The sequence below is a fragment of the Hetaerina americana genome, unplaced genomic scaffold, assembly GCF_022747635.1.
Source record: "Hetaerina americana unplaced genomic scaffold, ioHetAmer1.1.p SCAF_46, whole genome shotgun sequence".
Classification (NCBI taxonomy): Eukaryota; Metazoa; Arthropoda; class Insecta; order Odonata; family Calopterygidae; genus Hetaerina; species Hetaerina americana.
The window spans coordinates 2,411,981-2,426,860 of NW_027287052.1; the positions used below are offsets into that span (position 1 = coordinate 2,411,981).

The 14,880-nt window shown below is 37.8% G+C and overlaps 1 protein-coding gene across 1 annotated transcript; it reads left to right on the top strand.

The window, feature by feature from the left end:
- The first annotated feature begins 9,791 nt into the window (after positions 1-9,791).
- On the top strand, positions 9,792-13,766 carry Asciz (ASCIZ zinc finger protein). Its single transcript, XM_071591408.1, has 4 exons — positions 9,792-9,866; positions 9,959-10,236; positions 10,311-10,522; positions 10,989-13,766. Exons 1-4 carry the CDS (start codon positions 9,848-9,850, stop codon positions 12,133-12,135), a joined length of 1,656 nt encoding a protein of 551 aa, XP_071447509.1. The 5' UTR covers positions 9,792-9,847; the 3' UTR covers positions 12,136-13,766.
- The last annotated feature ends 1,114 nt before the right edge of the window (positions 13,767-14,880 follow it).

Here is a 14,880-nt window from a genome sequence, read left to right on the forward strand (position 1 = left end):
GATAACAGTTTTATTGCACCAACCAAAACATGACTAAATGAAGCAATACTAACAGCAGATGTTTCGTTATGTTGTGTATATGTATGATGTATCCTCCAGTGGTGGTAATTTTATATGATTGAAATTTTCCAAAGCTGTCCTTATTTATATGAATAGGGGCGATGAAAATGACCCTAGCAGTTTCAGATTCAGTTTCTGTACTTTCTTTGTTTTCCAAGGCATTTGAAACAATTAGTGATAAAACTGTTATTCATGAAACAATTTGGTATTTATCATACAACAATATATACCAGGTTTATCAATTTCGTTGTATGAGTTCATGAAAGGAGAAAGCATTGAATTTGCAATGTACAACTTTGTTGAGCTGATTCTATAAGGTCTTGATAAGCATGTTGAACTAATTGGAGTATTCTATGATTTTTGCAAATATTTTAATTTTAGTGACTATAATGCATTTACTACTGGCTAAATTAGTGATCAATAGAATTTCAGGCAAAGCAAATGAATGGCTGTCATGATTTCTTAGTGTCCAGACTTGAGTGGTGCCTCTCAAGTCCTCTCTATATTATAACAGTCCAATGTCTGATAAGCTAAATGTACTTAATGGTTTAACACAAAGTTCAATACAGGAGTCTCTTTTTTTCATCATGGATATTAAGGCCTTAGCATTCAACATCAATATTGGAGATATTGTAGGGTATTTTGATGAAAATAATCATTTCATTAAAAGCAAGAGCAGTAATACTCTTAAACAAGAAATTAACAGGGTGATTAGTATTGCCAACCAAATGGCAATGAATGAGAACAAATGCAACCTAATTCAATTCCACCCATAATTAGATATTTATTGTTCTCTAATAAAAATAGATGAAATGGTAGTAGCTAATACTAATGTGGTAAGATTCCTGGATGTCTACATTAATGAATATCGTAATTAGGAAGCAAACTTTGACTCAATGTGTTCCAAGGTTGAATCTGGTTGATATTTTCTGAGGATTATATCATCTACGAACTAAAATATAGCACTGTCTGTGCATAATGCCTGTACATATATATTATGGACTAAAATACAATATTTCTTGCCTGGAGCCATTCCCTGCAACCCTGAGACTTTTCAAAGAACAGTAGTGGGCAAATAAGAACTTTTCTTCAAGGAAACTCCTGACAATCTCCTACCCACCTCTGCAAGATTACTGTGTTGAGAGGGTGACCCATGGTCAATCTAGTGAAGGCAAAGACGTCAGGTCCATACTTTATCCCGCAGAAATTTGAGTGATGTAAGTTAATTTGCAAATGATAAAATCCTGAGGAAAGATCTAACTTTGCTAAATGGGAACATAAAGGAATGTGGCTGAATGCTCTCCATGGTCCTAGGAGGGAGAATCTCAGGGTTTTGCAATATTTTGTCCAATGAGACAAGTCATAGATTAAACACACAGAGCCGCTGACCTTTGGCATAAAAAAAGTACGAAAATTACACTTCATGGGCCACCTCACTAATATGCCTGCTTCCACTAAACCAAATATGTACTGAGACATAAATAACGATATTTTTGAAGCAAAGGAAGCAAACGAAGCACTCCAGGGTGTTGGAAGTGATGCTGGAAATTTTGCAATTAACACTTTTATGGTAAGTTAAATGTTTTATGGGCTCTACGGGTATTTTTATATGCCCCTCTGTATATTAGTTGAAAAATACAGGCAATGATGGACCCCCCTGTCTTACCCCTCCTCATTACACCAACCCATCTGAAATCTCCAACTGCCACTTGCACCCAAGCAGTCTGAGAAATGTACAGGTCGCGAATAAATCTCCCATCTACTCCTATTTTATAAAATACACTCATTGATTTTACCCAGGTCACTCTATCAAATTCGAACTTAAAATCCCAGAATCTAAGAAATGCATCTTGATTGGACTCCATTGGGCTCCATGCTCCTTTTGATTGGTGACCTCATTACTACTGCGGCATCACTCACCATCTGCCACACACCCCTGAGCACTCTGAGACATTTACAGGTCAGAGGATCAGTCGCATACAATCCAATTATCTGCAATACACACATTAGGTCCATCCAATTCACTCCATCAAATACCTTCTGAAAATCTATAACAAAAATAAATATAACCTCCTGATTGTAACCTAGGTTCCTTTAAAGTTATAACAGTACTCCTCTTTCGGAACCCAAACACCATCCCCTTAGTAATTATTTGCCCTCCTTTCCACCCTTCTTTATTCCTTTAGTTCCTGTTCATTAATCCTCACATATATTCTCTACCTTTCCCTTTCTTGGAATGGGAATTAACACTGATCAAGCAAAATCTTCCAACCAAATTCCTCTGTTATCAATGCTACAAATAAACCCACAATTCTCTCCCATTTCTTTTTACCTTAACCTTTAAGCACTTATATAGTGATGTTATCTATTCCCATGGTCTAATTCAATATCAATTTTGTTACTGCTATTGCTATCTCTCAATCAAGTATGCGTTCACCTTAGGTAACACCTTCTATGTCAGGTGTTGGTTATGATTCAACCTTGGCTGCTGCAATATCCTACTACTTTTGTCCTATGATATCATTTTTGTCACATGATGATCCTTTTAGCTGAATCATATTCCCCTATCTTTCTCCCACATTTCCCTTCCCACATCACCATGTTCCAATCTTTCAAAGGAGTTCTCAATTTCTTTTATCAATGTTCCAATCTCCCATCAATAATGACCAAATTTCTTTGGTTCTGCTTTTACTTTTACCAATAATAGACCATCACTCACCTGCTCTGTTTACAATATTCTTACTGTGTAAATTTGGTCACCAAATATTATTACCATAGTGAAATTTTATGTATTTTTTCATATCTTTTGAGTCTTTCTGGGTTATATCATTAATTCACCTACTATAGCTCAAATAGTTTGTTCACTTTTCCTCTTCTTACATAGTGCTAAGTGATAGACCTTTCATCTTTATGTAGAAGCTTTCTCCCTGCCTTTGTTAACTTTCCATATCCCTGCACTTCATTTTCCTCCATGCTTCTTTCACCATATTAGTTTCACACCTCAATTATTGTTCAATTCTTGATACTTTCTTCTACATAACTCTTGTGCTTATAATCTTCCAATCCCCTTCTCTATTCTATCTTTCAAATCATCTCATCTGTAACCCTTGGCTTCCCTGTCCTTCTCCAATGGTTTCATTTGTGGCTTTCAGTATCCATTTTTTGATGTTTTTTTAAATTGTATTCATTTATTGTACTCATCTTTCTATTTTCACACATACATTCTGCTGCCTTGTAGATCTTCTTCCTTATTTTTCCAGTTCAAAGGTTGTACATCACATTTCTTCATTCACCTTCCTATTTTATCCTTTTAAATCTGATGATACAATTCATTAATACTATGTCATAATTTGAATCCACTACTGTACCCAGACAACTGTACAAATTAATCATGCTGTTCCATTATCTGTGCCTAACCATAATATATGCTGAGTTTCCAGGCATTTTTCACTTATATCAATGCCTATTTTACTGTATATGTCAGGTGTTGGTTATGATTCAACCTTGGCTGCTGCAATATCCTACTACTTTTGTCCTATGATATCATTTTTGTCACATGATGATCCTTTTAGCTGAATCATATTCCCCTATCTTTCTCCCACATTTCCCTTCCCACATCACCATGTTCCAATCTTTCAAAGGAGTTCTCAATTTCTTTTATCAATGTTCCAATCTCCCATCAATAATGACCAAATTTCTTTGGTTCTGCTTTTACTTTTACCAATAATAGACCATCACTCACCTGCTCTGTTTACAATGCTTCTCCTTACCTTTGCATTCAGTACTATCACCAACCCTCACTGTCTCTCTTCCCCTTTGCTAAATATTACTCTAATTCCTCTTCAATAATCCCCAATATCCTTGCATCTCACTCGCACAGCCCTGCAATATTTATATTTTCTCTCTCTCTGTCTCCCTATTCATATTTTCAAATTTCCCTGTCTGAAGCATCATCCTTACATCCCAAGTTCCTATTTAAACTGGTTCAGTCCACTTCTTCATCTTTTCTCTGCTGCTGATTCCACTTTGTGTGAATTTCATGTGATTATGACCACAGAAGTACTCTCTCTCCCGCTGCTGGGTAATACAGATGCCCCAATGGGTAAAGTACTAAGTTGCCAGGACTTATATTAATAATGTTGTCCATTGTAACAATCTAGGGATATTATTTAAGGTGGTTTTCAATTGCCTTCTTCAATAGTGTTTTCAATGTGACGCCATCACCCAATGGTCACCCCACTGGAGTCAGATGCCTTTGCAGCCGCCTCACTGAGAGACTGATACTATGTGGACTACACTTTGCCTGGCTTCTACCCTTCAACCTATGGTTTTATCTACCCAGAGTAAGTTTCATTGCTCCCACCACCACTGTTTTAGGGGTCATCAAACTGTGTGGGTCCTTCTATTATGTCAAGAATGTGGTCTATGCATGACTTAAAAAAGTTAAATGTGAATATTTTTATGATTATTAAAAGTACTACAATATTCCCAAGATACTTTGCTATCCCACTAATCTTTCCTGCTGATAATTTCTGATTTTTACTCAATACCACATCCATCCCTCGCTGGCTATTTCCCTCTTATGCATTTTGCTCTGTATCAATTGTTGTAATAATCCTGCTATCCTTCAGTCCCAACAAGCGTGGCCCATAAATACTGTTGATAACATGGCATCACCACCAAAAAGGGCCACTTTCTCTGGGTACAGCTTCCTTTGCAGCCACCTTTTCTGATGTATAGGCACTGTGCTACTATTTATCTGAATCCTGCCCTTCAACTTGTCTACCCTACCAGGTTAAATGTAAATAATACTACCAGCACCTAAGTGTTTGATCATGCAAGCCCTTCCATGAAATTTGCATGCATTCTTTTGGGACGGAAACGGAAGAAATATTTACTGAATTATATTCCTATCGTTTTTTTACCATAGAAAAAAATTATCAGCCTTGCATTAATTTTTTAATACATCCACTTCCATCGGAACAAACAATGAAGTTACGCGCATTATTACATATTATTAAATGCGTTGTGGTTAATGAAGACTGTAAATATTCAAATGGCAATGCAAAATTTCAGTTTGAAAAGGAATGCAAAAAATATCGTGCCTCTTGAATTTGACCATAATTAAAGTCAAAGTATTCTCTAGAGCGTTTTTCTTTTATTTTGAGCATTTTGAAAATCCCTGTAAGATATCGACTGAGCGATATATATCAAGATGAATAATAAAAGATACATTCCTAATAATTTCTTCTGGAATATTGTTAACCAATAGTTAGATCGAAATAAAAAAATATTTGATCTAAAAGACATAAAACTACATATTTAAGCCCAATAAGCATTTCTGCTATGAGAACTATCGATATGGAAGTGCGCAAGGTGTTCGTGCGGTTGTTTTGTGGCGTAGCCAATAGCAGTCAACGGCGTGAGGCTTGCACGGCTCCATGGTGAAGAATGGAAACAGTCTAGCAGATGAGCACCATTCGATCTCGTGAGCGATCGCCGCGACGCCAAATGTAGTATACTAGCAACTAGAGCCATTTATTGCGGATCTTCTTCCCCCTCCCTCAAGTATTGGACTCCCCCTTCACTATCAATATGTGCCGCATGCGATAAATATGTTAAGGTACGCGCGGAATAGATATGATAAACACGTATTATTAATAGTGATCAACACACACAAAAGTATTTTAATACCTCTTTGATATTTAATTAAAGTGTCCATTAATTACATACGTATATAATCAGAAAAATTTAAGAAATTTTGTAAACTTATGGCAGAGAGATTTAGATGCATATTCAATTGATTTTTCAAAGGCATGTGAAAAGGCACTTCTCAGCGAGTCAAGATATAAAGTCAAGTTAATTTAAGATGCTATGATGGCAATGAAAAAAATGTAGCAGTGATATCGACTTCGTATGGCCATTTCAGAAAAAAAATTCCGAAGTACCATCATCGTCCACCTTTATGTACTTTAACATGTTTATGGTTATTTTCCTCAGCTATCAGTCAATGGATACAGGTTAATATTTCAGCATAATGGAATTTCCTACATTACATAATGGAAACCTACATCTGTTTTATATGCTGATGACACTACTTCTGTGCAAAAATGTCAACATCTAGAACATGCAAAAGTACGATCCAGTGCAATCCAAAGACAGGCTGAGAAATAATTATTTATATTTAAATACTAACAAACCTCAGCATATTATGTGAAGTCTAAAATCAAAAATAACTGATATTGAAACTGCTGAAATAATAGGAATTTATATTGATACAAAACTTAACTGGGAGACTCACATCAGTCAGACCTGTATTAAACTGACTAAAGCTGTTTATATGTTAAGAAAACTCAACTTTCTCATTTCAAATGAGTATCGATAACACTTAACCGCGCCTTCTTTCAATGTCATTTTAACTATGGTGTCTAGTTATGGGGTCATTCCTCACATGTTAAATTTTGCTACTGCAAAAGAGAGCTATTTACATTCTTGCTAATATACCACCGCATGATTTCTTCGAATCTTTTTTTTCAAGTATGGATTAATGGCTGTATTTAGTTTATATATCTTTAAGGCTCTGATTCATGTGTAAGTTAATGTAGAAACTTTACCAATTAAGATCTCACATCCAAAGCTACACCATAAGGGGTAAATCAAATTTAAATACTACTTATTGTACTTGAACTTACTTCACGTTTCATAATATGAACATACAACTGTACAACTATCTGCCTACTCGGTTGAAATCAGTCTGTATCCGGAGTTTCAAGAATAGGGTATATACCACCAGATACTTGCTTGCCCACTCTACTCTATTATTATTATTATTATTTTATGTTTTTTTTTAATTTGACTTAATGGAAGTTTTTATAACTGGAAATGTGGCAATGTTGGCATTAAAGTAGCACGATAGACACACAGCATGTACTGAGTACAAGAATAATTTTTCATGCCATAACACTGGAGACATATTGTGGAGACAGGCATTAGATAATCAAGAGAGTTCTTCTCATTCCCTGGAAAACACTGATGTTATAGTCATGACTCAATTATTGATACTAGCAACTAATTCGGCAAAAGTGCCATGATGTTAGGAAACGTTTTGGTATTCAACCTGAAATACGTGCTTTTTATATCATGTAAAACGCTATACTTCAATGAAAGTCCCAACGAGGTATTTGCTCATGAAATAAATACAATTTAAAGTAATAAGAAACAAGACAAAATAGCAATTGTGCTGTAGCAAGGGCCACACATTAAATAAGAGCATTGCAGAACTGAGGAATTCTTTTAAAGATCCCTCCACTTAGATGCTTATAAAAAATTTCAAAATAAAATTAAATCTAACATGGTCTATTATGTGGTACATACAAAAAAATGAAATTAGAAAAAATGCTTGGTTTGATTTTCTACCTGCTATGAAATGGTGTACCTAATATTGTGCCTAAAATTATATTGATTGTAACTTTAAAAAATGAGCATTAAGCATTATCATAATAATTGCCACTGCAATCTGTTGCAGTATGCATTAACTGTAGGTTTCGAGCTAAAGAAACCTAAAAGTATTAATCAGAAGGCCCTAGCAAAAAATTTTAATTCATTACTTTGATTTAAAAGTTATTCTCATATATATTTCACCTTGTGAAATACATTTTGGCTCAAAGTTTGGAATAGCAATCTTTGGATATCAGACTAAATCACTAATTTTTCTAATTCTGTGTTTAGATTTCGAAATCTGGCTAAAATAGTCACAGGCCATTTTGTAAATGTCATATGTTGCTTCTATTATGTGGTATTTCCCTTTTAGATATCCATTGACACTTTGAGAAAAATATTTGAAGCCATAATACCTCAAATTGAGTCATAATGCTGTAATGTTTTTCAGAGTCCTGCCCCAGCTGTACTTGTCTTTTGATCATTGAAAATATCACATGCACACAATGTGTACTTATTTAGTGTCTTATTTGCCCATCAGTGAACGCCATTGACAGATTTTTCACCGCTTCAGCCCAGAACTCCATACACCCCAAAGATGGTCCAGCGCACACAAAAGAGTTGTATTTAGAGGCGAGTTTACACAATTGAACAGTACATCAATTAATTTAAATAAATGAGAAGTTTCTTTTGCTCCAATAAAATCTTTTAACTTTTGGAAAACTTTAAATATATTCATATATTGAATAAAAATCAAAAACATCAATGCAGGAATAATCATAAAAATGAAACAAAACAGTTACGTACTTAAAAGCAAGTAGCTGATGAAAGCCTCTGGCTGAATACCTGGGTACAGTATACGACCTTCATTATATGAATGCAATGCTAAGCTATCAGGTTGCCAAACCTGCTCATCATGAAGCCATCATAAATGAATAAGTCAGAAGAGTATTAATAAACAACAAAGAAAGAGAATGACATAAAACTTGAGGACATGATAAGAAAAACAACAGCCATATAAATGTAGGAGTGCAAACCATTTTAATAAGGAATCACAGGCCCTACTACATCTTTTTATGAGAGAAAGAGACCAAACCATCAAATATATTGAGAACCTAAGGATATTGATTTTCCTGGAGACTTTCCTAGCTTGACATGATGAGGAAGAAACCTCCAGAGTAAGTATCAAATATGTTTTGTAGCCCAAAGCCACCTTTTGAAAATATTTTTTTTTAGGGGACAGGTAAACTTTCCTTTTCAAATGCTTGGTAGATTCATAAAGATGCTTAGCATTAGAAATCAACTCCACTGCTTAGATGACACAGATTTGATGCAAGAAACCTGCCTTTCCCTGGAATCTGACATGCGGAATCGAAGAAATGCAATCAGTACAGAAAAAAGAATTGAATGTTGTTAATTGTTACTACCATGAATGTTGTTAATTGCAGATGAAAAGAAAAGCACCAAAATAATACCAATGTAAATGATATCATACATCCGGTATATGACATGATAATTTTAATTGAATTATGAGGAAGGTTAATGTTAGGAATGGCATTCCTTTCCAGTTTTCTTGCACCTTCAATGAAATGGTCTGAGGAAAATTCATTTTGACCTCGACCTAACGTATTTGACCTCTTCTCCTGCTTTGGACCTCGAATACCCAAAAAGATAATCTAAATTATATATATTAGATGACTATAAATTAATTTATCCCTTGCGATAGTTTTAGTTCTGTTAAGTAATTGTGAAGATAAAATATTTTAAGGTATGACACGGTAGTGTGTTAAATTGCATGTATATTAATTGACCTTTCGTCACTGATAGTCAAAAACCGCCCGAATTATTTGTTAATGGCGGGAGAAATGTTGCCTCGTAAGCGTTATGACAACGCGAAAATATCAAAACAAAACTTGATAATTACTAAATCGGTATTCATTTGCAGAAAAAAGCGAAATACACTATGTAAATGTACGCCAACATACATTTCAGACATTTGCCGGTCATCCATTTAAATTGTGAATTCGATCGCCGATTGGTCCATTGTAACTCGGTTCTCATTGGTCAATAGAAAAGAGAGATACGATCCTGAATATTTTAATTAAAATTATTACCAAAAGTTATGCTATATAGTTAATTATTCCCCATTAAATTGTTTTTTAGGCCATAATATACAATTTTTTTGAAATTATTGCATACATAAAAATAATGAAAGCGTATTTTAATGTTGGCGCTAGTTACTTCGTTGGCGTCCTTATACAGCTCAAACGTTCTGCTAGTGAGTGATGTGCCAGGCAACGAGACTTGCGGGGACGTGTTCTGGAAAGTGGGAGCAGAAGTAGTTGTTAGCATGACATTGGCACTCGCTGGTAAAATGTTTAATTATTTCTTTGCCTAGTTATTATCTTTCATATTTAACCCAAATAGGTGATCGTAATATATCATTTTTCTGTGTTCACAGAAGAAACAGCGGTAGTACAGAAAATATGTCCTCTTCCTTCTGAACTGTCATTTATCACTAAAAACATTCCTTGCCCAGAAGAAGGTTGCAATGGCACATTTCTCAATTCGTCAAATTTGGAGATGCATTTATCAAAGCATCACAAGAAACGCAGTGATGGAAATAACAGACGGGAATACTTGAACAAAATGAACTGTCAATACCACTGCCCAGTGGAAAAGTGCCTGTACAACATTAACTCGGATAGACATTTTACGCATATTAAGTACTTAAAACAGGTAATGTCTAACTTCTGGAGCATTATTATTCTTAACTCTCATGAATTGTTACCAAATGTTTCTTTATTTTACAGCATTATCTGAAAGTGCACGCAGAAAAGAAGTTTTTATGCAAAAAGTGTGATAAGGGATTTTCAACGGAGGCAGCATGCAATGTCCACATGAGAATATGCGGCATGAAATTTACATGTTCGTGTGGTTGTAGTTATATGTCTTACGAAGCTCTTATTACTCATGCTAAAAGGAAAAACCACACGTTCGATGCAAATTTCAAACTGTGTGCGAAGTAAGTTTATTTTTGTTCTACCATGACTTAGTATGTAATATCATGTTTTCATGGATTATGTTAACTGTTCTGCCATTGTGTTTCATTTAGTGTTTTAAAAATAGAATGTACTTTTCTCAAATGTTAAAGATAGAATTGATTATTAGGACGGAGTGGAAAACTGAATAACAAAGCTTCACTTCAATATCAACATTTAATGGTTGAATGTTTTTTTATTATTTACATAGCAACCTGCAAACCACCACTAGGGTGTATGGCAGTGGCTGGCATTTGCAACTAGCGGACTACTTCTGACACACAATGTTCACTCCTAATGCGGTTGGACAACGTAATTCTGATCCCCTATCGTTCGTGGGACAACTTAAATCTATACATTCTATCCATGAATAAACTTGACTAGTCTCATTTGTGCCTGTCGGTAATGAAATTCCTAAACTAATGAAGCGTCTTTCCTCTCGACACGCAGGGGCCAGGCGGCTCCCAGGGTACAAACATGCATTGCGGTGACGAGATCGTGCCAGGAACCTGCCCCAGATTCCGCCCTCGAAACCCAGAAACCCCCCTTCATCCTGGCGCTCGGCAACGCCGCGGGTTCACCACTCCCGATCACAGTGAAGCCTCTTGGAGCCATCCTGCCAGTCAATTCCGCCGTGGACGTCGCTGTGCAGACGGACCGCCCTTCTGGAGGTCGCAGGTCGGCAGGCGGCGGAAGAAGGTCATCCGCGCAGACTCAGACGTGGAGCGTGAAGAGATCCAAGATCTGCGCCGGGACCCAAACTCAGGGCGACTACATCCTGAAGAGGGCCATGCGGGCCGCCCAGATCCCCGTGGAGGGCGAGGTGCGGCCCGCCGCGGGGCGCAAGCGGAAGAAGAGCATGGAGACCCAGACGCAGGGGGATGAGATGCCGCCGGCCGGAAGGGGTCAGCAGCACCACCACCACCGTCGCCCGCACCCCTTTGCCCCCTCGCCCGGGACTCGTCGCCGAGCTCCCCGCGCCTTTCCCAAGTGCAACTCCGGCACGCAGACGAACCCCCCCGCCTTGAGCCAGCCCGTGGTCACGCAGACCACCGATGACCTCTTCCAGGAGCGGTTGAGCCAGTATCTGTGCTGCGAGGCCCCCAACAAAGCCTCCTTGGACTCCCCGCCCTGCTCGCCGCCCCGCTTCGACCCCATGTTGCTGCCTGTTCCGCCTCGTCCCGAGGAGGAGGTCCTGGAGCGGGCGTGCCGGCCGGCGGAGACGCAGACGGACTCGCTGGACCCCACGCTTTCGCACATCGAGACGCAGACCAACACGGAGGACTTCCTGTCGTTCGAGCAGCTCCTCCACGCCAACATGTGCACGCAGACATGCGAGGACACGGCGCTCTTCTCCGAGCTGGGTTTCTCGGATATCCAGACGCAGACTCCCGAGGAAGCGGCGTCGCTGTGGAGGGACTCGCCCCCTCCGGCGCCCGCGATCCCCTGGTGCCCCCTGCTGGTGTCCACAGAGACGCAGACGGCCGGCCACTCGCCCTGGATGTCCGAGACGAGCCACATGGAGACGCAGACGGACGTGGACGAACTGAGGAGGTTGATCGCTGAGCTGACCAAGCACGACATTGAGGGAGAGTGAAATGGGTTTGATCCCTGTCCAGTTGACGGAGTCCTCAAGCGAAGAAGCCGACACACACGCGATGCACTCTTTTTCCATATCTTAGATGTGGATACATTTCTCACCCCTGGGGGGGGGGGGTGTTTTAAGTCCGCACAGCTGTTTCAATTTTCTTGAAACGTGTCAATTGGCATGATATACTTATTTATCACACTTGAATCCCTTTTCTTGTAACTCACTCTGCCATTCCCAGTATTCAAGCATTGTCATTATTCATGACATAGTGATACACTTCACCGCATATACCCTAGGAAGTTATCCATGCCTGAAGTATCACAATTAGATTAAGTGAATTTTTTGTCTTTGATTCTTCGGGCAACAGTTCCCTCAGATTCAGATCAGAGATTTATTTTCCCCGGTCATTGATGTAGTAACGGCTCACATTGGTGGGTGTTATTGACCATTCACTTGCCACCGCTAATGCGTGCTTAGGGAGTTCATTTTTAAGAATCTGATGGTGCTGCAATGATGCATACCGGACCAAATCTTGTCGCTCGGATTGCTTCCACTTTCCCTTGCCCTTTTTGCCAGCTCAAGATCTCATAGTGAAGTCGAATGTCCATGCACGCAGTGTGGGCAACTGATCGGATGTCACATTGCTTCCCTGCCTTGTTCCACGATTGCTTTCTGATTGGTTTAATCTCTCGGGGTTTTATTGCACAACCCCAGTCCATGAGCCAACAGAAGTTGAGAGATAATTTACTTTGAGGTCCAAAATTTTAGCTGTATTGCTTTTCCCCTCTCATAGTGAATGCTTTCTGATTTGCTGTGGAAACCGTAAATGGGGAGATTCCTCGGGGCATTAAGCTGGCATATTAATGTCGTCATGCTTTCAGGGAGAGCATAGATTTCAAGCTAGTCAGCATTTTATTTTAAGTCAATGATCCAGATGTATTCACAGTGTTCTCAGAATTTTTTATGAATTGACGTTTTGTTATTTGCCATTAGCCACTTTTTACAAATGGTGTTAGGCATTGTATTAATTTTTTGGGTTAGCATTTTTTACAATTTTTTATATAGTTTGTGAACTGTTTCGTGCTAAGTGTTTTTTTCTTCCTTCATTTGTATGGAATGAGAAGAATAAATTTGTTCCATGAGTGTGCCGCATGAGACAAATGCTCTGTCTCCATTATTGACTTTGCAAATCATGAAGTGTTGAAAGCACAAACTTATGATAATTTTTTAAAATTAATTTTTGGTTTAAATTTAAGCGTGTTGTTTGATGTTCTTCCTATTATAGGAATTAGCAGTGCATCATCTAATTTATTTTGTAGTTTTCCTGTTGTTAACAAAATGCTGAAAAATGATAAACATAGTGAAATAAAAAATTTAGGAGTGTTTTTTTTGAAAATTCATCCCGACTTGAAAAATTATTTCTTAAATGAGGTGGATGTGGAGAATTGTTGAAATTCATAAATTTAAAATACAAATGATTTAGTCATATGAGTCACAGAATACCTGTAGCCCTTGTTCTGGTTTCAACTCTGTTTAGCTAGCTACTTGAAGTACCACTAAACCACAACCTCTACTGTAAGCTGCATCTTATGTTTTTAGCAGTCATTAACTGTAGTTCGAAATATAAATTGCTTTGCTTCCTGAGCATATGTTGTTGTTTGATGCAAAAATGTGAAATATGTTGCACCTGCATATTACGTATTATCTCTGCCACCTTTTCAACTCACTTCTTACCTCCTAGCATCTCCAGTACTTACTTGGCTTGAATAGGTAAGGGATCTGAGTTCCTTCAACTCCTTTTGAAGGTCAAAGATGGCAAAAATTGAGCTGTATTTCACAGAGAGAACAATGATTTAAGGAAATCACATTCTCGTGAGTGATTATGAGAATAATGTTCCCATTTAAGAGAATTAATAAATTAATGAAAAGAAGAAGGATGAAACATTTAATGAAATGATTTCAAAATAGGTTGGATATCAACACGTTAATGTTTGAATCAACTGCTACATTGCACAAGCTAAAAGAGGTGCATGAAGAGTTGTTTATAATTATTTTCAGGTATGAGGGGATGTCATAAACTTTTAATTATTATTACTAACAAATTAAGATGGAAATTATATTCTGGTATGTTATATGTAGGAGTTCTCTGCATATTCATTATCCAGAGTTAAACAATTCTGCCAGTGTTTCTTGACCATTCCTAAGCCTTCATTGTAGAGTTCGACTGATTGCATTGAAAACCATTGTTCCACCTCTTAATTGATGTCTTTTGTGTTTGATTTGGCATTGAGAGTTTCTTTTCTCAGAGCTCATAAAGTTTTGGGAAAAAGTAAAAGTCATTCGGTGCAAGATCAGGAGACTGGGATGAAAGTGGCTGAATTTCAAAGCCACATCCCATCAATTGCTGGTCATGCTGTGGTCGTGATTGCAGGTTGCACCATGTTTGTTTCTGGAAAGGAGTTCGTGGTCATTCAACCCAGCATCCTGACACCTTTGATATGTGCAGATCTTTGTGAAGAGTTTCCTACGCAATGCCGTGGCTAATATCAGTCTCATTCATGATCATTAGAATGATTGCTCTTCAGTTTAAATCTACTGTCTCATTGTGGCAGCATTGTCTTTGAGTGATAGTATTCTACTCCTTGGATTGTCTGTGAGGAACTTATGACCAGTTTGAAAATTCCTTTTCCACATCACCACTGTGTTATACGACAAGCTATCATTTTGACAAAAAAACATTCATTCCATTGT

Excerpts from the sequence above, each read along its gene's own strand:
- Asciz (XM_071591408.1), top strand. Across the intron at positions 10,237-10,310 it reads ATATTAAGTACTTAAAACAG|CATTATCTGAAAGTGCACGC; the intron begins GTAATGTCTAAC and ends TTTATTTTACAG. Across the intron at positions 10,523-10,988 it reads AATTTCAAACTGTGTGCGAA|GGGCCAGGCGGCTCCCAGGG; the intron begins GTAAGTTTATTT and ends CTCGACACGCAG.